General features: G+C 29.3%; 4 protein-coding genes and 1 non-coding gene across 8 annotated transcripts; 2 read left to right on the forward strand and 3 right to left on the reverse strand.

Annotated features, from left to right (window-relative positions):
• Positions 1 to 3,039: 3,039 nt before the first annotated feature.
• TRNAM-CAU lies at positions 3,040 to 3,111 on the reverse strand. The gene has a single exon. It is a non-coding gene; the product is annotated as a tRNA-Met (tRNA).
• A 1,662-nt stretch (positions 3,112 to 4,773) lies between these two features.
• Positions 4,774 to 8,842, reverse strand: LOC103864483 (LOB domain-containing protein 10). 4 transcript variants are annotated; one of them, XM_009142231.3, is made up of 3 exons: positions 6,381 to 8,841; positions 6,205 to 6,258; positions 4,774 to 5,878 (listed from the first exon to the last, which is right to left on the reverse strand). In XM_009142231.3, exon 3 carries the CDS (start codon positions 5,854 to 5,856, stop codon positions 4,930 to 4,932), a length of 927 nt encoding a protein of 308 aa, XP_009140479.1. In that variant the 5' UTR covers positions 5,857 to 5,878; positions 6,205 to 6,258; positions 6,381 to 8,841; the 3' UTR covers positions 4,774 to 4,929. The 4 variants fall into 4 exon arrangements, with proteins under 4 accessions (XP_009140479.1, XP_033145470.1, XP_033145471.1 ...); XM_033289579.1 differs by having other exon boundaries at positions 6,318 to 8,841; XM_033289580.1 differs by having other exon boundaries at positions 4,774 to 6,258; positions 6,381 to 8,842.
• Positions 8,843 to 10,241: 1,399 nt separating this feature from the next.
• Positions 10,242 to 11,172, forward strand: LOC103864630. The gene is made up of 2 exons (XM_009142396.2): positions 10,242 to 10,354; positions 10,401 to 11,172. The coding sequence occupies exons 1-2, from the start codon at positions 10,242 to 10,244 to the stop codon at positions 11,170 to 11,172; spliced, it is 885 nt and encodes a 294-aa protein (XP_009140644.2).
• Positions 11,173 to 12,250: 1,078 nt separating this feature from the next.
• LOC103864484 lies at positions 12,251 to 12,936 on the reverse strand. Its single transcript, XM_009142235.3, has one exon. The coding sequence runs from the start codon at positions 12,871 to 12,873 to the stop codon at positions 12,385 to 12,387; it is 489 nt and encodes a 162-aa protein (XP_009140483.1). The 5' UTR covers positions 12,874 to 12,936; the 3' UTR covers positions 12,251 to 12,384.
• Positions 12,937 to 17,194: 4,258 nt separating this feature from the next.
• Positions 17,195 to 18,097, forward strand: LOC103864485 (cold-regulated 413 plasma membrane protein 3; the record flags this gene model as incomplete). The annotated part of the gene is given in 5 exon segments (XM_018658341.1): positions 17,195 to 17,319; positions 17,412 to 17,452; positions 17,455 to 17,521; positions 17,615 to 17,688; positions 17,832 to 18,097. Coding segments are annotated over 5 exon segments (573 nt in total), but the record flags the coding sequence as incomplete, so codon positions are not given.
• Positions 18,098 to 22,870: the final 4,773 nt, after the last annotated feature.

Here is a 22,870-nt window from a genome sequence, read left to right on the forward strand (position 1 = left end):
ATCACATAGGGAATCGAAAGTTATAATCACACATGAATGCGTGACCAATAAGCTCGCTTTCTCCGTGTTGCTCTACAATTTAAGAAAATAACTAGATTATGATCCGCGCGACCGGCACAGAATTTTGTTTATTTATATTTTTAATTCAGTTTCAAATTTAACAAATTATGATTTGAAGGTATTGCTTAATTTTAGTGTAACATATCTGTGTAAAATGTTGTTGTTTTTACTTGAATGAATTGGATTATTTAACTGACCTTTGAACCATAGATGTATTTAAAAGTTATATTTATGTATCTTGTTAGATATTCTATTTTATTTAATATTAATTACTATTAATACACAATCTGTAAAAATATAAAAATATAGTTTACAAATAATTATAAAATTTACATTTTCGTATGATCATATTAGTGTTAATCATTAAACTTAATTTTGTAGATTGAAGACCATGAATTTTGAATTAGATATATGAAAATAACATGAAATATGTACCATATATAAAGTGTTATGGTGAACTAATTTACCTGAGTAGTGTTAGATTTTATAAAATATGACTTTTATAAACATACATTTAGAAAATATTATTATGAAATATGCATCTATTTATTTTTGGCAATATTATTACATTTCCTTTGACAATAAAACATACAAAATTAATATGTTTAGAAAACAATTATAGCTTTTCTAATAACATTTTAAAATAAAACATATTGTAGAGTGCTGAATCTATAAGTAAGTAGTTTTCACATGAGTTCTTTAATCAGTTTTAAACGGTAACATCTTTGTCTATAGTGATAAGTTTGAAAAAAAACCATTGGAAATGAATGTACTTTTCACAGAGTATTTTATGGTTTTGTTATAATTGGAAAAAGCTACATGACTCCGTATATATACATAGTATAAAGTCCATTGTTGGTCTATTTTATTTCTAAATTTAACTAATTAAACTAATACTATATTCAAATCTGTGCGGAAGCGCGATATTATTTATAATTTATTATAATATTGGGATTAATAGTAATATAATTAATTTTATTATTAAATTTTTAATTTATTAAAAGTGGTTTGTCAATTATCATAATGTTATAATGGTTTATCTAAAATTGATATCATCAATATTATAAGTTAAAAAAAAAATATAAGAATAATAGCCAATCAAATTTTTAAAGCTATAAACTAATATTTGTATTATATAAAGTATTATTAAACCATCCTAATTTTTCAATTCAAATAATATAATAATATATTTATATCAAAACAAACAAATTTTAAAATAAATATTTTTAAATTAGAATATCTCTTTACATAAATATCATATATTAAACTATTAATTTTTGTTACATTAGTTTTAAACCTTTATCACTATATAGTTTGCATAGCCTATTTTTCAAAATTTCATATGTTCTACTATTCTTATATTACTGTAACAATATTTTCAGTTTCAAATAAAATACGAACCCTAAAATATTATGTATATGCTTAGATGCAAAAAATTATATAGATATGTGTACAATAAATAGAGAATATATATATACCTAAGATTATGTAAACCAAATATATACTTTTTAAATAAATATATTACTATTTAAATATATATTTTTTCGAAATTGTGGTTAAGATCACATTACAAAACCTACTTGCAAATATATAGGGGAATAACATTATTTCCAAAAAATGTAAAATATTATACTTTTAGTTGATTAAATTAAATAATAAATAGGACATGTTAAGTTTCTAATGAATTGGTCTAACAATAATTATAAGTAGATAAAAAATAGAACCATAAATTAATAGATTAGATAATTTACAGTGTTTAATTGATATACGCATCTCAATAAGATTATTAATAAAATAGGAATCCAATTTTGATCCAATAAAGTTTCATTGGGCTGCCAAATTTTATAATCTCATTGTCTTAGGAAATTTTTAGTGGTTATTTTTATTTTCTCTCAAAAAGTCTAAACATATTCTATTCTTAGTATATAACTAACTATATATTATTAAATTTCAGTAATCTATTATATTTTAAAAACTTACAAATTATCAAACTATAATTTTATTTTAGCTAAATCCTTTCTATATACATAAATTTTGATTTTGATAAAACAGGCAATGATTATTATGAATTTATAACTGTATTAAGGAACATATTAGTATTTTTTAATGTTTAAAACACAAACATTAATTTTAAATATAAAATAAAGCTATATAAAAGTTTAAGAGTCAATATATAAATAAAACATTAACATTAAAATAAAATTACGAATTGTATTTTATTAAGTTTGATGCATTTCTATTTAGTATTCTATTTTTTTATAACATTTTTAAAACACAACACTACTATTCATAAACTTATTTCCTAATATATTATTAGTGTATTACTCGATGGTTATATTTACTTTGGAAGACATTTTTTTTCTTTTTATAATGTGGATTGTGGAAGACTAGTTGAGTTTTGAAGTTTGGATCACCCATCGAGGGTTATCTTGGGGACAAGCTGAATGTTAAGATTCTGGTTCGTTTCTTGGTTATAAAAAGATGTTTGGCAATTTTACGAATGTGGTATGTAAGTCGTCTGTGATTCATATGTCATTAACTCTTTCGCATTCGTAGGTTTTGTGATTGGCTTGATAGTTCCGAAGTTGTGGGAGAAGAATGGACATCGAGGACAAAAGTTCTTGACGAACTTTAAAGATTGGTCAAGTGAAACGTATGATAACACTCGTGGGAAGATTTTAAAGATGAAGAACAAGTTACAGCATCGTACATAGATGAAGTTAAAAAGCACAGTTTGTTTTTCTCTCTTTTAATCTAAAAGTGGATTTGTAAAACTGTAACCCAAATTAGTAGATTATATAGCATCTTTCCCTTTGTTCAAAAAAAAATATATATAGCATCTTTCCCTCCACAAAAATAACAATTTGAGATCACAAACAAGAAAAAAAAATACAATGTGGTGTGATACTAATAGATGGGCCGAGCCAGCTCTAGAATACTGAAGCAGCCCAGAAGAAAAGACTGGAAAAAATAGCTTTATATCAGAGCCAGGTTTCGATCCTGGGACCTGTGGGTTATGGGCCCACCACGCTTCCGCTGCGCCACTCTGATTTGTTGTTATTAATGCGACTATTTACTATAATAAAATATAGTTGTTGAGTTACTACCATCCCTTATATATTAAAGGAGAAGCATTGTAATAAATGCATTCACACTATAATAGACACGTGGCAGCTTCACAATGATTTGATAATAAATATGCTAATGCATTCACACTATATTCATAAATGTGTTCACACTATATACTTTTTATTTTTTAAATATAAAACTCATATGCATGGTTCCAATAAAACTTAGGATTTTTCGGTTCGAATCAAAACAAATAACGAATCAAAAGCTAAACTATATATATATTATTTTTATTGTTTACCGATAAAGTTGGGCAAAATATTAATAAGTTTTGATTCAATTCGTTATCCGTTTTGAATTGAACCAAAAAATATGGATATCCGTAACTTTACGAAACAAATCAATTATTAAAATACAATTAAAGAAAAGCAAATCACAAATACCAATATTTTTAAGAGCGATTATCAAATTCGATCTATTATATACATATATATACAGAATTATATATATATATATATATATATATATATATATATATATATATTATATATATATATGTTATATATATTATAGTTTATATAAGTTTTACAATATCTTTATAAATTAAATTTATTATATTAGGTATTAAAATTTAAAAAGTAAATAATATTTTATTTTTGTAATAAAACGTTATTATTAAATTTTCAATTAATTTTTTAATTTTATTTACGGATCAAATCGAATATTTTTTAAAATTCTAAATCATTTCGGATATCATAATCACCGACTATCCAAGTGGCTAAAGATTGAATCGACATGAATGTCTTCAAATACTCGGATATTCGATCTGTGCCCACCTCTATTTACGGATACAGTTGATTTTTTATATAAAAAAATTCACTAATATCAAGGCCTTTTTACCTTTTAATTAATTTTAATTTTATCTTTCATGTATTATTTAGAACAAAAATGTCATTAATATTAATTAACAATATCTTTATATATTTGTCATTTATTTTTATATAATTTTATATACACATACATGTGCACCTTGATATGAAAACTTTATAAGTATTTACCACTACTGAAGTATCTATTTTTTTTGGAAGTTGAAATATATTTTTTTCTTAATGCTTCTTTCACGACCGACCAAATTGTAGTGAAATGATTAGTCTTAATAATTTTCTTTTCTTTTTCTTGAACTATTATCCGTTTACAAACTATAATATGAAACCATTGTTTCGACATGAGATTATCTAAAATTTATAACATAAAAATAAACAAATAATAATAATTTTTGGTTTCTACCGAAAAAACTAAAAAATCAAACATTCTAACAGAATAAAACAAAAAAATAATTTAAAACTGAACCAATATCTAGATTAAACAGATTTAATGTGTTTTTATTAAAAAATAACAAAACTAATAATCACATCCCGCGCCTTGCGCGGGTTATTACCTAGTTTAGAAGGTATTCGAGAGATGTAATTTCTGTAACATATGAAACGCAGTTCTGTGATTTACATGCCGCTCACCTACCTGAACTGAGATTGTATGGTCTAACGTAAAAAAAAAAACTCTTTTACCACAGTATCCTTGAGTTTCATGTTACTATGCTCATTTGCTTGCCTTGGTTGACTACAGAAATACAGAACTGGCCACTGATTAAGAAAAAGTGATGCATATTCAGCTTTAGACGGTTGAATCTGTAGTTTCAAACGTTAATCATTGAAAAATGCCATTTATTAAATTAAAAAAGCAACTTAGACCCTCAAGAGTAACTATCCATGAAATGAAAATGTCTTATTTTCTTGGTCTTAATTAATAACTAGCTTCCTTGCTCTCAGATTTCCTCCACTTAACCGGTGGCTCAAGCTCTTCCTCATCCTCTTCTTCATGGAGATTCTCTTGTCCCATTGGCTGCATCAGAAACTGTCCTTCATTTTGCTCTTGACCTTCCTGTAATGGAGGCTGAAGCATAAGCTGTGTCTGAAGCTGATCATGACTGATGTGATGCTCTGTCTCGTGACCCATTTGATAAGCATCACCAAAGCTTCCTAAAGCAAGAGATGGTCCAGACATCGACCCACCAGATGTGTGATCATTCACATCCATCTGGTTAAAACCAGTGGCTGTAACCGACCCATTGTTGTCTATCCCGTAACCGTTGAACATCCCTTGCTGGTCTCCTCTCTCCAAAATCATTGCAGCCATTCTATGTGCATCAGTACCCATGAGTTGCATCTGCTCATCTTGCGGTTGATGTTGATGCTGAGGCATGTTTGGTTCGCGCATGATCAACGGTTCTCCTTGAGGGACCACTCCATGGGGCATTCCTTCCATAGCCATCATGAAATTGGGTGGAGGGTTATTGGCCAGAGGAGGAAGATAAGGCTGTTGTGGATTCACAGCATCGGGTCCAATGTAACCAGCAAGCTCTTCTTTTGCAGTGACAAGATCTTGTTGGATTTTCTTGAGACATTGTTGTAAGAAGGAGATTAGACCAACGCATCCGTAGATTGGGTCACGGATACGGGCCTCGGCTTCATAGTAGAGGGAGTTAACAGCGTCTTCGCGGCTTGGAGGTGGGAGATCGTTGAGGATCTTGGTTACATTGCTTGCTCCAAAGACTTTGTGAACATATATGAACTTCTGAGGCTGAGTTGGTGGAAAATAGGGCGCAAAGACGCATTCTTGAGTGCACTTTCGTCTCAAGAGCTTGCAAGCTGCACAAGGTGTCGAAGCCATTCTCACTCAAGATCAACACTATCTGGAAATGAGACATAATTATTATTGTCAGAACAACGAAAACGTTGTGCATGTCTATCATAACTACTCGAATCTTGTTCTACAAGAAACAGAGAATATGATCTTAGCGTAAGACGCAAGAAACAAGTGGTACGCCATTTGATTTTTAATAACTATCTTTTAAATTAAACAATGAGCGGATCATATCATCTTTAACCAAAAGAACACCATAAATATGAACAATTAGTTATTTGTTATAACAATTTCCAGCCAATTCAATCTCATTATAGAAATAAAAATAAGAAAACTAAGAATTAATTAATTCAGATTGATTTGAAGTAACCGTACCACGATCGTTCGAGATCACTGATCGCTTTCTCTTTGAATCTTCGATGATGTTACCTGAAATTATATAACATTTAGAAAAAAAGAAAACCTAAAATAAAATAAAAATGAGTTACTGGATTTTTGGGAGTGAGAGATTGAAGGAGAAGATAAATAAAAGACAGAGATTTTCCCAGTACAGTGCCTGAGGAACCGTGAGGATTGATAGAAACTGAGGAACAAATGACGGAGACAATGTTTCTCAGAAAAATATAAGGAAGAAGAAACCTTAAAGAGAAACAGGAAGAGAGAGAGATGGAGGCATCGTGTCATAACTGTTACTCACGTGTGGTTAAATTTTGAATCTCAACCGTTCATGCAAAATAAATTAGCTCTGGTAAAATCTGCATAATTAGTATCTGACTGATTCAAATTTAATAGAAAATGATTGATGTTGTTGTTAAAAAAAAAAGAAGAAAATGATTGATGTTATCATATCTTTAACTGATTAGTTATTCTTAAAATAGACTTGAATTTCACTTTAACAAGAATTTAAAATAGATTCTTTAGTATACTACATTAACTGTTTCAATCCATTATGAAAAATAGCATTTGAAATGTGTGGAGTTAAAAAGCATTAAACGTTTTCTTTTTTAACGTATCTATATATACTAGCTTCATTGAGAAAACCCCTTATTCATGTCCGCACTATGAAACCAGAAAAAATACATACTCAAACAATATTAATGTGCCAAAACATTCCTAAACTAAATAATAATTTGAATTGCATACCTAAACTCATAATAAATAGCTAAAACATACCTCGAAATTGACACGTGTCAGTACATTTTAAAATATATTGATTTTGCTTTTTAAAATTATTATCTTTTAGTCTTTGTCATTTTATTTGTTTGTAAAGTGACTCAAACAATTAGATCAAATTGGTCTTATTTATAATTTCAAAATTGTAAATAAATTTTAATATATTGTGATATGTAAAATAAAAATATTTTTTTTATCAAATAAAATAGATTTAATAATATAAATATATTATTATTATTTCATATTGAAATATTTGATACAAATTTTTTAAATAAATAGAAAACAAGATAAAAACAATATCATAATTTAAAGCCTAATTTATTCTCACTAAAGGTCTTAAAGTTTATAAAATAATTTTTTATATTTTCTTAGGTTATTTTAATTGCAAATCTTATTATGTGCTTGCGTGATATATATACAATAAATAAAATTAAAAATTTATAATATTTGTTTGTAGTTATCAAAACCAATGTTAATTACGCTAGGCATAATGCGTGCGCTTGACCCTAACCTAGCACCGAATCAATTATTCGGTAATTATACGAGAATTAATCGGGAAATGGTTTTGTAAACTTTTTGTGTATTATTAATATTACATACTAGTTTTGTAGCAAAATAAAAATAATGTAATATGGTCTAATGGTTTTGTGCGATATTTTTTTCTTGAGAGGTTGCGTTCGAAACTATTTTTGGTTAACTAGCCATTTTTTCCTTTTTATTAAGTAAGGGTAATATTATTAAAGATCTCTACTGTAAAATCAAATTTCTAAAGAGTATTTTTAGTTATGTTGATTAAAATTTGAATGACTATATTTGTAAATAAAATCTTATATAAATATAAATTGAGTGGTATTTCTTGTAAATATTACATATGAATAAGATTATTTATAATTAATTCTCATGTTTTAATAAGGTAGATGACATACTTTGATAACTAAATTAATTAATATTTTGTATATGATAACTATCTAAATTTCTGATAAATAATTAAATTAAATTGTACTTTTCAAATTAAAATTATAAATACGATAAATTTGATTAGTTAAGTTATTTAAGGCATATTAAGAAAAATAAAATTATAGGGACTAAACTACAAAATTTTAAAATAAAAATAGTCCAAATCATCATATAACCGGCTATAGGCATGTTTTTCTATGTATTATGAGTTTAGGTATGCAATTCAAATTTCTATTTAATTTAGAAATGTTTTGGCACATTAATAAAGTTAAGGTATGTATTTTCCCGTCTTGGTAATGTGGACATGAATAAGCCGTTTCCCCCTAGCTTCATTGTTGATTGAAAAAAAAAGTACTAGCTTCATCTTATATATTAAAAGAGAAGTCATGATTTTTTTCATGTGTGATTTTTTTTTATTTGGACCATCACTTAGAAATCTTATTAAATGTATTTTATTAAGAATAATAATACATAGAATCTTTAAAATACTTTAATCATAATATCTATTGATATCTTTTTATTTAAAATATAAATATATTTATTTTAAAAATCTAACTAATCTGTTTTAAAAGATTTTTACAAGATCTTCATTTTCAAAATTATATTTAAATATTTTTCATTAATTTTGAAATTAGTTTGAAATATTATTATACATTAATAAATTCAGTAATAATTTATAAAATAAAAATAAAAAATTCTGTAATATTTTATATATTATATAATCATAATCAATCATAATAAAAGAAAATTTTTTATTGAGCTAAGTATAATAAAACTGTATTAAATTTATAAATTTTATAAATTTTATTTTCATAAGTATAAAAATTATGTTCAAAAATAAAATCTAATATGTTGGTAAGATGGATTAAGCAAAATATATAATATATGTATAAAATTAACATGTATTTCTTTAAATCTTATAATATAAAATCTTTGTAACTACTTTAATTATAATATATTTTCATTTTAAATATAAATATATATTTATATATTATATTTAAAAATTCTAATAAATCTGTGTAAAAGTATTTTAACAATAATTTAATATATTTTAAGTAATCGTTTATAAAATGAAAAATAAATAAATTATATCCTATTTTACCCACTTTATAGTCATGATCATGTTAAAATACAATTATTATACTTAAATAAATATGATAAAAGTATATTCAATTGATAAATTTATAAATTTTATTTTCATAAATATAAATTATTTATTTTAAAAATATAATATGATGATAGAACGGCTTAAAATTAACAAACCTTATAATACATGTCTAAAAATTAACATACCTTAGACTTTTGTATATAGAATAATATATTATCTAAAATGAATAAGTATAAAAAATATTAGTAAAAAGAAATACAGCTTTGAAACACGGGTCAGAATTTAACATAAATTAAATACAAAATAATTTTCAAATATATTTTCTCATGAATATAATAATTTGCTTAATAACTAAATGCAAATACAATAAGATAAATATATAATAAGAAGTGAAAATACATACGGTTTTAACCAAATGATTAATTATAACATGTAAATTATAAAATTATTATATTTGAAATAGTTATATAAACATTTAAGTATATGATTAATGTAAAAAAATATCACTAATGTTTAAAAATAATAATTTATGTATAAAAAAAGTAAAAACAAACACCCGCGCGGTTGCGCGGGTCAAAATCTAGTTAATTTTAAGTTTGCTACAACATGAACATTTAACTGATAGTGAGATTGGGATTTGAATTAAAATTGAGTGGATCACAAATACATAAAATCTATAGAAAATAAAAAGAAGATTCTTCACTAATATGCTAAATGATTTAACTGTTTCCACACACTAATAAAATTTAAAATTTAGTTTTATTCTAGTTTATATATTAGTACTTATCTCTCAAAGTCTTGATTACTTGCAAATAGTTGAATCAACATACAATTTCATACAAAAAGGTCACACACGTTTCAAATTTCAAACATCCAAAAATCACATGATTACTTAAAGAAGTAGATAAAAATATATAAAAATAAGCGTTAGATATATTTAAAGACACTCATGAAACTCATTGTTTCCTCCATTTCATTTCAATGCTCCAAAAGAATTTTTGTCTACTTCATGGTTCACGGTCAGTGCTCCAAAAACCTAAATCTAAATTGACCCTGAACAAATTCCGATTGAACACCCGAATGATCAAATTTATTTTACTATTTTATTTAGTAATGAGTTTTTATTCCAATATTTAATATTTTATTCCAATATTGATATCTGAATTTTGATATAATGCAAGCAAAAGACAAGTACTATTTAACACGTAACAAGTATTTATACGTCGGCACGGTTGCTCAAGCTCAAAGATGTAGTCTTCCCGCTCATCAAGCTTCGACTGGAGAATGGTACGTCGGCACGGTTCTGGTTTGATAATTGGTCGCCTTTTGGAAGCATTGCTACCTATCTCAACTTGACTGGCTCAAGACTTGGCATCCCACTATCTGCAACGGTAGCTTCCCTCTATAGGAACGGTAACTGGCGTCTCCCACCTGCAAGATCAGAGCAACAAACCCAACTTCAGATTCACTTGACGACTGTCAATTTAACTTCAGATAAAGACTACTTCGAATGGGAAATTGATAGTAGGGTCACCACCACCTTCTCAACTGGTGATGTCTATACTTATCTTAGAGGAACAGTGAATGAGGTTGACTGGGCTACTGTGGTTTGGAACTCTTATGGGATCCCTCGTCACAACTTCCACACATGGCTAATGATTTTGGATAGGTGCCCGACGAGAGATCGCTTGCTTCGTTGGGGAATCTCAGTTTCACATCTCTGCTTGCTGTGTAACAATGCTTCTGAGAGCCGTGATCACATCTATTTCGACTGCAACTTCTCCTTTGACTTATGGGCAATAAGCGCGAGGAGATGTGGGCTCACTCCAAACCGTTCCTGGTCAGACACCATCACGCAACTGAGAAGCCTCCCAATGGACCGTTCATCGAGACCTCATAGACTTCTTGTCCTCCTAGCTTGGCAATCTACGATCTATTGGGTCTGGAATGAGAGAAACGCACGGTTGCACTCTAACATCTACCGCTCCGTCGACTCTCTCTTCAAAACTATCGATCTTCAGATTAGAAACAGAACTCAGAGTTTCCGGGTGACTAACCCCAGACTGTCTTCCCAACTACTACAGTCCTGGATCCGACTTGCATGATCTAAAACAGGTCCCGATCTTCCCTCTGAAATCTCCGCCTCACCCCAACTCTTTCTGCATTTTTGGAAGAAGAAGACAAACTGTCGTTCGGTTTTCTCCAACTTTGATTTTGGTAATACGGGCCAAATATCAGTTCTAAACTATGAGTTTCTTAGTGGGTTTGTATTTTTAACTTAAGTCCAACGGACTTGTAAACGTTTTTATTTTTCTTTGCAGTTAATTTGAAAGCCAATTTAAGAAAAAAAAACAAGTATTTATAGAACGAATAACAAGTAACAAATATATGTAAGTAGGGAGTATTAAAAATATAATGATGCTTGATACTTGGATTATTTTTGTAAGTAATTAAATTTATTTATTAATTCGATTTGAAAAACACCGAGTTATTAATTTTTAAGGTGCATACATGTATTTTCTCCATCGAAAACGAATATCATTCAAATTAATCAAATTGGGCACCACAAAAACTTACTCTCTTCGGTTTCTTCTCCATCGCCGACAAAAAAAAAAAGAAGAAATCTTATGTGATTCATCTTCGAATATTCTTTTTTGCTAATTGATTCGTGATCAGGTGATACATGGATGTTTTGGGGGTGGGGAGGGGGTGTTCATGATCTAAAACCATAAGCTATGAATTTTTCGGTTTGATCGTTTGTTCTTTTGCTAAAACAATTTAACTTTATAAAAAAATACAACCCGAATCCGACCAAAATTGCCGAAACCAAAATACAAATACTTGAACCCGAACCAAAGAGTAAAAAAATAGGTTTTATGCCACTATACCGAAATACTCATACAAACCCGTAACAAATACTCGATACAAACCCGTGGAGGTATATGAACGCCCACCTCTATTACAACCACGTAACAAAGAGAACTTCTTAACCAACCGGTTTACAGTCGTCCCAAACCAACTCTCAAACCAAACGTACCTCATCAATAACACACTTAGCTATTTTCCAAACTAATCCAACTCAAAACCTCCCAAAAACCTACAATTTCAGGTAGGGTAACTGGATGCTGCTTATCTGCTGACGTCCATCTAAAGTTAGAGCCACACAAGTTCACTTATTCCAAATGAAAATAAATTAAAACTATATATTATCAAAACTCAAACAAGATTACATACGTTCAACGCTTAATTAACACAACTTTTAGACACAATATTACACTTAAAGATCAAATGTCTTTCAGTCTTGAAATGATAAAAGTCTACGACTTCTGGGCTTCAGGTCCTAAAATCCCGTTGACGACTGAAGTTGCGACAAGAACTCCGACGAACTCAGCCGCCACAACTGCTCCCGCCTGCGTCAATCCGTTATAACTAACCGCCGTCTCGATTTCTTTCTCCGCCGTCTCTACTCCCTTCTCCGCCGCCTCTAATCCCTTCTCAGCCGTCTCTAGTCCTTTCTCCGCCGTCTCGAAGCCTTCCTTCACGATCTCCACCGCTTCTTCTTCTGCCTTCTTCAGCTTCTTTCTGATCCCGAACAACGGAATAGTCTCCGCCATTGATGCAGGCTGCAGTCCCGTCACCACCGTGGCTGCCGTCAGGGAAAACAGCAGGTTCCTGCGAGAGGCGCCGGTTAGAGAGGAGGACGGAGGAGCGGGTTTGGTAGGATGCGCCGCGCGTGGGCTAACATGCGCATGTCTTGCGCAACGAGCCTGGAGAGCACCGCCGCTGAGTAAAGAAAGCGAAGCCATTTTTAAGATGATGCAAGAACAATCCTAAGCCAACCAAAGTGGGACTAATACGATGTGAAAGAGAAAAATGGGAAAAGATTATATAATAAGATAAACAAAAAAATCATTGACAAATTGACATGCCACGTCATCTCCGTAGAGATTCTTTCAGAAATAACCAAATGGGCCTGGGGTAGCAAAAAGTAAGATAAAATTGGTCAGATTTTCTTATTATTTTCATACTGTTATTTTCATTTATAACTTAATAAATATTTGTGTGTAAATATGTAAATATATTTTTTGTTAATCAGTAATTTCATCAACAAAAAAACAACCAGTTACTAATTTCAAAGACCAAACTTGAATGATTAAGTGTAGAACTAGATACGGAAAAATTTAGTAAATATATAAACAAAGTTTTTTTTACGACAAAAGACTATTCTATTATTCATATTTGAGATGGTCAGAAAAACTAGATCGGAATAGAATAACCGACAAAACAAATGTTCATATTAACGGATTTCAATGTCGTAACTAAATGATATGGAGTACCATTCTGTCCCCAATGGATATAGGTGATCTTGAAATCTTAGAGCATGTTTTTGAGACTTTTAATGTCTTTTAACTTCTTCGAAAAGCTCGCCCATGAGTCAAGATCTCCTATCATTGTTGTTACCTCTTTGCAATCCGTACCAAAGCGTTGACATGTCAAATGATGCAATATGTTCTCTATAGTCCATCGAAGTGCTTCTAATTTTGTATGCAATGAAGATTCTCTTCATCTTAAATTTCTTGTACCTAGAAGCTGGGTCCATCCATCACCATCAATCCGTGTGATCCACATCCACTGTATAAAGAGGTAGAGATCCAAGAACCATCTACCAAGCAAATACTCTCCAAGCATAAGACTTGGGCGGTATCACATGTTCAAGATGTAAATATGTAGTTAAAGTATTAGCTGAGAACCATGCTTGACATTCTCCTTCAGCATATCTTATCAATTCCAGTGGGTCTCTGTCGATTCCTCTAAATAGCTTATCATTCCTCACTTTCCAAAAATACCAAATTATCCATGGATATGGATATATCCATTTCCGGATCCTCGATACTACTCTTTTGCCAGAAAAGATAATCCTTATTAGTGTTTATGCTGGAAAGAAGGAATATATTACAGATGAGACGGAGTTGCTGCTAGAGCCCATGCATGAAGTGCCATTGAACATTCAAAGATCGTATGAGTTACAGAGTCATCTGGTTCCCCACATTAAGGACAAATATTATCACATTGTATATGTCGACGTGTTAAATTGCTCGTGATAGTAACATGACCCTTGATTAATTATCATCTTAAGAACATGTATGGATGGAGTTCCACAGTCAAATATATTGTGGTACGACGTGAGCATAACGAAATCGATGAGAGTATAAAAGATAAGGAAGCGAGAGTTAGCTGGAAATGATAGACACATATCACGACTGTCACCAACATGGTAAACCTCATCGACATATGTGTTTCCTCCGAATTTGCCATAGATAATGGAATATTCACAAGCTGTAGACATGACTTTTATCTGTAGATTATTAATGAGTATCTTGGCCTGATAAACACAATCCTTTATTGTTTAGGAAAGGGTGCATAATGTTGAGATCAAAAGCGAGTACTACTTTAAAGTTATACTAGATGTCTGGACTTCACCTCATTTTATTCTTTTTTAATTTTCATATCGTTTTGTAACGTGACTGAATTATTAGTTTGGAAAATGTTGGTTTGTATAGTGGCAACATAAAAGATAAATCAAGAAGATTTCATTCTTGGCAGGATATATATACAATTCTGGCGGACTGGGTAGTTGCCCTTGCACAATCAATTGTTCATTATGATCCTGAAATATATGAGAACCCGTTTGAGTATACTCTATGGAGACAGAGGCGGCTTTTGGTAGAAGCAAATGAAGCACATGCTTCCAGCCGTTGAGTTTATGAATAAAATGCCGCCACAAATTTTAAAGCTTCTCCTTTAGTGTAGTGGTGGAGTTTCATATACTGGAACTGTGAGTCAGTAACCTGGGTTCGAATTTTCAGTAAAACATATCAGTTTTATATTTTTCTTCTCTGTTTTTCTTTAGAGGCAGCCAATTTTTTAAAATTTGCTTCTAGCCTTACAATTTGTAGGAGTGGCTGTATATGGAAATGGGAGATCTTATTTACGTAGACTAATTACTCTAACTAGTAATTACCCGCGCTACGCTGCGGTATTTTTGTTTGGAAATTTCGATCAATCCCAGACGAAAGAACCCTAGGAGAGCCGATCATATTTTTATTAAATAAACATTTTCAGTGAAATATCAGTATATGTGATAAAATTTCAGGTATAACTACTTGAAAATGGATTAAATAAGAAGATAAATATGTGTTTTTATAACACAATTTTGGTAATTTGTATATTTTCTTAAATCTTATGTCTAGTCCAGTTTGCATTATCCCATTAAACCTTTCTATTTTATAAAATAAGAGAAAGTCAATGTTAACTTTTCTATATATTTTTTTGTTAAATTTTACGATTTTAATTTGTCATTTTTACTTAACATTTCTATATTTGTTATAGACAACTAATGACTTTCACCTGAATTTACTATGTTATCAATGTTTTTGAAGCTGTGACAAAAAAAAAACAATGTTTTTGAAGTTGTTCCAGCTCTGTTCTCTTAGTTACTACCATTCTTTGAAATTTCATCCACGTCATACCAGTAAACAACTTCATTTTTGTTCTTAGTACTCATTCAAATGTATCTCTTTTTCTGGTCTCCAAGTCTCCCTATAATTAGTCAGCACAGTTCATCTACTATCTATTTTATTGGACTAACATTGCGTACAAGTGAGTTTGGGTACCTTCTCACATTTTGCTTCTCAACTTTGGATCCAGCCATACTTAGACCTTCTTATAACTATTTTCCTTTTATTATTTACTTATAAATGTTCTCTCTAGTTCTAAGACAAGACAATTCATCTTACCTCATACTTAGACCTTTTATTTTATTTTTGTTTGGTTTTCAAGACGTTGTCACCCTAGCCTCCAACTTTCTTCCACCATTTTCCAAATTGTTATTTTATGCTTTTTGGCAGTGATTCTTAGATATTGTAAATTCCATTGTCAAACATTTCTAACGTTATTAATTATCTTTATATTCAATTGTGTTTGCACAATCAGGGACATAGAGATCTATTTGTAAAAAAGATGTAGTACTACTCTAGATACTGTAAAAACTAAAAACTGAATTAAAATATAGTCATTCTTGTCAAAATATAGTCAGACAGATGTGATTCCTGTAACGAAGAAGACAAGTTAAAGTTCAAACTGTGGAAGAAGAGACAACAAGAAGCATAACATCAAGTAAAAAGAAAAAAGAAAACTTGTTATGATCCAATGAAGCAAATAAAATATAGATGAGACGAACATCGGCTAATTGTTGGATAGAAGGTAACATAGGATCCTTCTCTATATTAAATGTGCAACAAATGGGATGATCCCATTCACGGCTAGCCACCCGGAGAGGCTCACGTCCTCCTCCCCCCACTATTAAAGTTGCAACTGTTTCAGTTTCTTAAAGTTAAATCTTGCAAGCTGCAACAGTTATGAAAAGCTGAAGTTTAATGACAAAAACAATCAGATTGGTTAGTATACTCGAACTTGAACCGTGAAACACTCACGTTTTTATTGGGTTTTTACTCAAGTATTGAATATAGTATTTCAATTTTGCCAACGTGTAAACTTAGGTGTATAAATAAAATGTTTTTATTGGGTTTTCAACTTTTTTCATTTATTGACATGTCAATCTCTTATGCTCTTAAAAATCTGATGTGTCATTCCCTGGAAAGAACCTTGTGTTATTATTGTGTTGATTTCAGTTGTTTTTTCTCTCTCTTTCATCCACATGTAACATATTAATGAGATTTTATTTGGTTGTCAGGGGGAAGAACTAATGTTGGATCCAAAACGTGCACAGCTTTTGGAAGTGGATTGAGACTCTTAGGTGCATTTCCACAGCATCAGATGGCAATCTTTCTACATCATCTTGTTACCTATGACGATTTCATCCATAAGACTTTTCAATTATATTTCAAATGTAGTTTTGGAATTTTATCTGTACGACTATTCAATTGTGGATGGTTAGATAACAAGAAAAGTAATCGTATTAACATCCATGAGTCCGTGATAAACATAGAACCATATAAACAACACAAGGTCCTCTTTAAATATTCAGATAGAAGCATACCACGACGAAGACTTATTCTTCTTGTTCTGTCTCTCCCTAAAACGGTTTCTGCTCTCTTCTAAATTGTATTAAAGAAGGAAACGTTTGAGTATTTGAATGAGCTCCAGCTCGGTGCAGAGAAGCTGATCCACAGCTATGGGTTCCTAAATATGCTCACGTTGTTACTAAAATGGGTCGCATCTTTTGCTGCAATGTTAGTCATCTTTTCTTGTCTTAAGTTTGTGATATATGTATGTTTAAATTGTTTTAATCTTTCAGTAATATTACTTTTATCTTTGCGTGAAGCCTTCTGCTGATACTGGATGGAACGAAATGGAAGTCAGCCAGCATGTGGACTTCATAATAGCTCCTTAACTCTTCTTTAGCCTTCCTCTTGTTGTTTTCCAGTTCTTGCGGTAACAATCAATACATACGAAATAAACCATTATATGTTGTTGTTCTTGAATATGTAACCATGATTCGGTTAAACAATCATATTGTATCCGTAGGAAAGAGTTTGGGAAATGGATTTCCCTCCTCATCACAGTCGTTCTCAGGTGTTTCCTCCCAAATGATTTTTCAGGTACACAATCTTAGAACGTACCATAGAGAGCAATTTAGTTACGATATATATAGTAATGTTAGAGATATAAATGAAATCATTCTACTAGGAGCTGGTTTGAAGCATTTTTGTAATTCCTTGCCTATATATTATAAAACTTGCAGTGTCACTAGAGATTCCAGGTGCAACGCTTTTTCTTATTGCGACTGCACCGATTTTATTGGTGGAAACATTTAGAGACAAGGCAGACGACCTTAGAGATCCATTAAATGTGTTTCTTCTCACGAGCTGTTAACTTCTAAGCAAACACACAAAAGCTTGGGGTCGATACAAAAACTAATTCATTCAAAAGGATAAAGTCACTTGTCTTTATCTTCTCTTTATCTATCCTCTTTGAACGGCATTTACCTACGCCTTCTTAAATTTCTAAGAGCATCTCCAAAAATATTTTCTATTTTGAAGTTTGCAGAACTCTATAGTTGAAGTTTAAATATTTTTTCTCTAAAAACAAAACTTCAAACACTTAATTTCAAAATTACTTTTATTTTATACTATGGTCCTTGTATTTGTCAAAATTAATTTAAATTTATGAAACTTTTATAAATAACTAGCATATATATATATATTAGATTAATATTAATTAATAAAATGTTACACTAATATATAAAATTATAAATATAAATACATTAAATATTAAACTACGAGAAAAATACCACATTATTTCATAAAATTATTTCCATTATGCTACCATATATGATCAATTAGTGCATTTCAAAGTAAGAAATTGTTTTCTTTTTTAAATTGGTAGACTACTAGCTAAAAATTGTTGAAATCAAGTATCCTTATTTTCTGACATATTATCAATTACGTCTTCATGTAACTTTTTAAAAACTTTTTTATTAAGTTTCTTTTGTAATATTGTTGTTTAATCTAGTTTTAAAATATTTTAAATCTTATTTTAAAGTTTTCATTTAATTTTATGTGTATAAGTAAAATTTATAAAAACAAATTTGCAGTATTTATGAGATATAAAAATGTTAAGGATTAAAATGGTAAACGAAAGATAGTTATGAATCATAAATATGATATGTAATTCTCCAGTCTGCGACCTCGGAAGCGGATAGCTGGAGCATGGCGCACGTAACTCCGGAGAGGCGGGAGGAGGAGGATGGAACGCCTCTGCCCGCAACACAAGATTCACCATCAATGCGCCCGTTTTGCAGGTTCGATGCATCTTGGAAAGATGATGATGCTAGGTATGGTGGTGGCTTCGTGATGGAGAAGGAGGATGGGATTCCAATGTTTGGTTCATTTGCTAGTAACCAAGTATTGTCCCCCCTACATGCTGAGTTTAATACTCTGCTATGGGCCATGAAATCCTCATTACTTCTCGGTCACGACTCGATGACGTTTGAATCAGATTGCCTGCAACTGGTTAAGCTCATTGAGTAAGAAGAAGAATGGCCAAGTCTAATGGCTGAAATTGATGAGTTTGTTGATCTTCGTTCTAAGTTTAATTCTTGCTCCATATCGTTTGTTTCTCGTACTAAGAATGTCCGAGCTGACCATCTTGCGAAAGGTGCCAGAGCTCGCGGCTTTTGCTTTTCCCATATACACTCTGAGGTTCCATCTTGGCTGGTGCTAGACACCACTTGGTTGGCTTCTTCTTAATAAAATATGGAGCTTTTGTTGTCAAAAAAAAAAAAGGACCAAAATGTAACTAAAAATATGAAACTTCAAATTTGAAGTTTTGAGACGTGAAACTTCAAATATAGAATTTCACTCTTAAAAACTTCAAATTTGAAGTTTTGAAATTCATATCTGGAAAGCAAAATCCTATATATTTAAAGTTATAGAGTTTCTTTTGGAGATGCTCTAAAAAACCAACTCTTCCCAATGACAAAGACGAGATCTGTCGTCTCATTTTGGTCCACCATGAACGAAAGTGTCAATTTTTTTTATCAGTAATATGTTAAGTCTACAACGAATTGGATAATCAAATCAGTGGTACTGTGTCTACATGAAAAAGGTTCTACTAATGTGATCTTATTTCATGTAAACATTTAACGTCTATAATAATCGAGAGCGTTATTTTCCTGAAGAAGATAAAATTCGTGGACCTTGACAATTTTGCAACTTAAGTAGTTTTTAACTATTGGAACACACATCACGTTTTGCACACATGAAGTTTCAAAATGCAAGAAATTTACAACTTGCCACTCTCTCGAGTTCTAAAGAACAATATGGCGTTTGCAGAGCATTGTTTTTGTACAATAAAGAGAACGTTTATGTTGGAATAAATGACATTTCCTAATCTCTATGTTATTTATTTTTTGAGTGAATGTTTAATTATTCAAATCGGAAAACATTTTAAAATGAATGTGAGTCATGTGACATTGTTTGAAAGAGTTTAAATGTACTTAGCTATGATATGCTAAAAGAAACAACTTCATCTCGACGCAAAGTCGAGTTGCATCGCCTTAACTTGTTTGCAACTCTCCATCGGACAGAATCAATGTGATTCCCGAATAAATTTTGTGATTCCATAATCTTTATGACATTTTCCCGTTTATGGAAACACAAACCAATAAGTTTAAATTGATATGAGATGAACTTAAATTGCTAACAATTTATGGAAACACAAACCAATAAGTTTATGACATTTTTGAATTTGAAACACAAACCAATAAGTTACATCCATCACATCCTCTCTTTTGTTTTGGAAACTGCTATTTGAAAAGTATTTCAAAAAATATGGTGATTCGATTATCGGAATGATCAATCAGATCTTGAAATTGTTGGACTCCATTACATGTGTAAGATTCGGCTGAACCCGAAATAATCAGGTATCTGTGTCCAAAATTTTGATTATACTTGATTAAATTCAATATATTTTCAATCTCTTTTAAAAAAATTTATACATGACTTCCTCAAACCATATTGTTGTCCTTGAACTATATGTGACAATAGACTATATGTGACAATAGACATATGATGACAATCTAGAACTTTGTACGATGAGAATCATATATAGTGAAACCTAAATAAATTAAAGCTAAAGATTTTTAACGTTAAAACCCCTCAACTAAGTTTATTTTGGGTAAAAACCTCAAAACTAAGTATTTAACGAAAAAAACTCAAACTAGTTTTATTTAACGAATTAAACCCTAGCATGTCATAATTACCATTACTACCGATTACTACCGGCAAACCTTTAGTTTAGGGGTTTCTACATTAAGTAAACATAGTTGAGGAATTTTACCATTAAAAATCTAAAAAAAAAAGAAGTTCAAAATTTTATAATATTATCTAAATATTAGTAACTTAAAATTTGAAATTAGCATTTTTAATTTTTTTTTATTGTAAATTTAAGAGTTTGATGTGTTTTTAAAATCAACATTATATATGTATAAATTAAAAATAAAAACCCAGAAAATATAATAAAATTATCTAAAGATTTACCTATAATAAAATTGCTAAAAGATTAAAAATGTAAAAAATAATAAACTATAATAAAAAATTATATCTTATCGATTAAAAATGTAATAATAAATCTTTAGATAATTTTTATTATATTTTTACATATATAATGTTGATGTTAAAAACACATCAAACTCATATATTTACAAAAAAAAAAATTAATGCTAATTTTGAAATTTTAAGTTACTAATTTTTAGATAATATTATAAGATTTTGATTTATTTTTATTTTTAATGGTAAAGCTCCTCAACTATGTTTACTTAATGTAGAAACCCCTAAACCAAAGATTTACCGGTAGTAATGGTAACTATGACTTGCTAGCGTTTAATTCATTAAAAAAAAGTTAGTTTAAATGTTTTTTCGTTAAATACTTAATTTGAGGGTTTTTACCTAAAACAAACTTAGTTGAGGGGTTTTAACATTAAAATCCTAAAATTAACAACTAACAACTCTATAACCATAAGAAACACACTTAAAAACAACAACATTGTTTGTACTTCAAAATCAAATTTATTCATAATTAAACTTTAAATGCAAATTGTCAAAAGATAAAAACGCCAATATTGATCAAATACCAATATATATATATATATTAAACTAAGTATATGAATTTATTATTCATATAATAAATAATTATTTTAAGTCTTCAATAATATCTTACTATAATTTGGATATATATTAGAGTCTAAGATTGGGTTTGGTATAAGTTACTTTTATGTAACTATCTAATCTATTAAAATAGAGTCCTATTTTTTATCTACTGTTAACAAGTCATACTAGGACCATCTAAAAAATAACTTAATAGGACATATTTCATTATTTACATTAATAATAAGAAAATATAAATATAAGTTTATTTTTAAGTATAACAAATTCTGTTGAGAAAGAATCCAACAAAATCCTTACTAACCTTCTAAATATTTTTATAAAATAATACTTAATTAATTTCGTAAATACTAATATAACTTTATAATTTAATGTTAATTAAAAATTTATTATAAAACAAGAAAATAAAAGTCTATACTATTTTTGTATATATTTTAATTATATTATGTATTATATTAAAATAGAAGTACTATATGAATTAAATATGGGTAATTTTATCTATTTTGTTTTTAAAATAGTTTCATTTAAATAAATTATCACTCATCATTAAAATGTGTTAAAATTCTTAAACTATTTTATATTTTTTAGAAAAAATAAATTTATTAACATAGATTAAACTTTTATATCTACAACGATATATTATTTTATTTTTTATTTTGAAACTATCAACAATATATTGTTTAAAAAAATTAATATACAAAAATATAATAGTTTATAACTAACCTTTAGTTCATATACTATTTAAAAATATGTTATTAGAAAACTATGAAATTTTAATAATTCATTCAAAATGTTAATGACAAATCAAATTATAATTATAAATTTAATATTTACATTAATTAAAAAAATATTCTGAGAGATAAAAAAATCTTACCGAAATTAAAATTATTTATATAAAATAATGTATTAATTTAGCAACAAAAAAATTTCAAAAATCATATAATCTCCCACCTCAAATATAGTTGTGTAATTTTCCAAACAATTTGACAAAATATAAAATTTAAAAAATAAGTATGCAAACTTAAAATGATAATGTTTTAAATTTTTCTGAAGGTATAATCATAGATAATAAAGAATAACTTTTTGAAATGTAACACGAAAAAACAAACTATGTTAT

The sequence above is a fragment of the Brassica rapa genome, chromosome A04 (genome assembly GCF_000309985.2).
Source record: "Brassica rapa cultivar Chiifu-401-42 chromosome A04, CAAS_Brap_v3.01, whole genome shotgun sequence".
Taxonomy (NCBI): domain Eukaryota; kingdom Viridiplantae; phylum Streptophyta; class Magnoliopsida; order Brassicales; family Brassicaceae; genus Brassica; species Brassica rapa.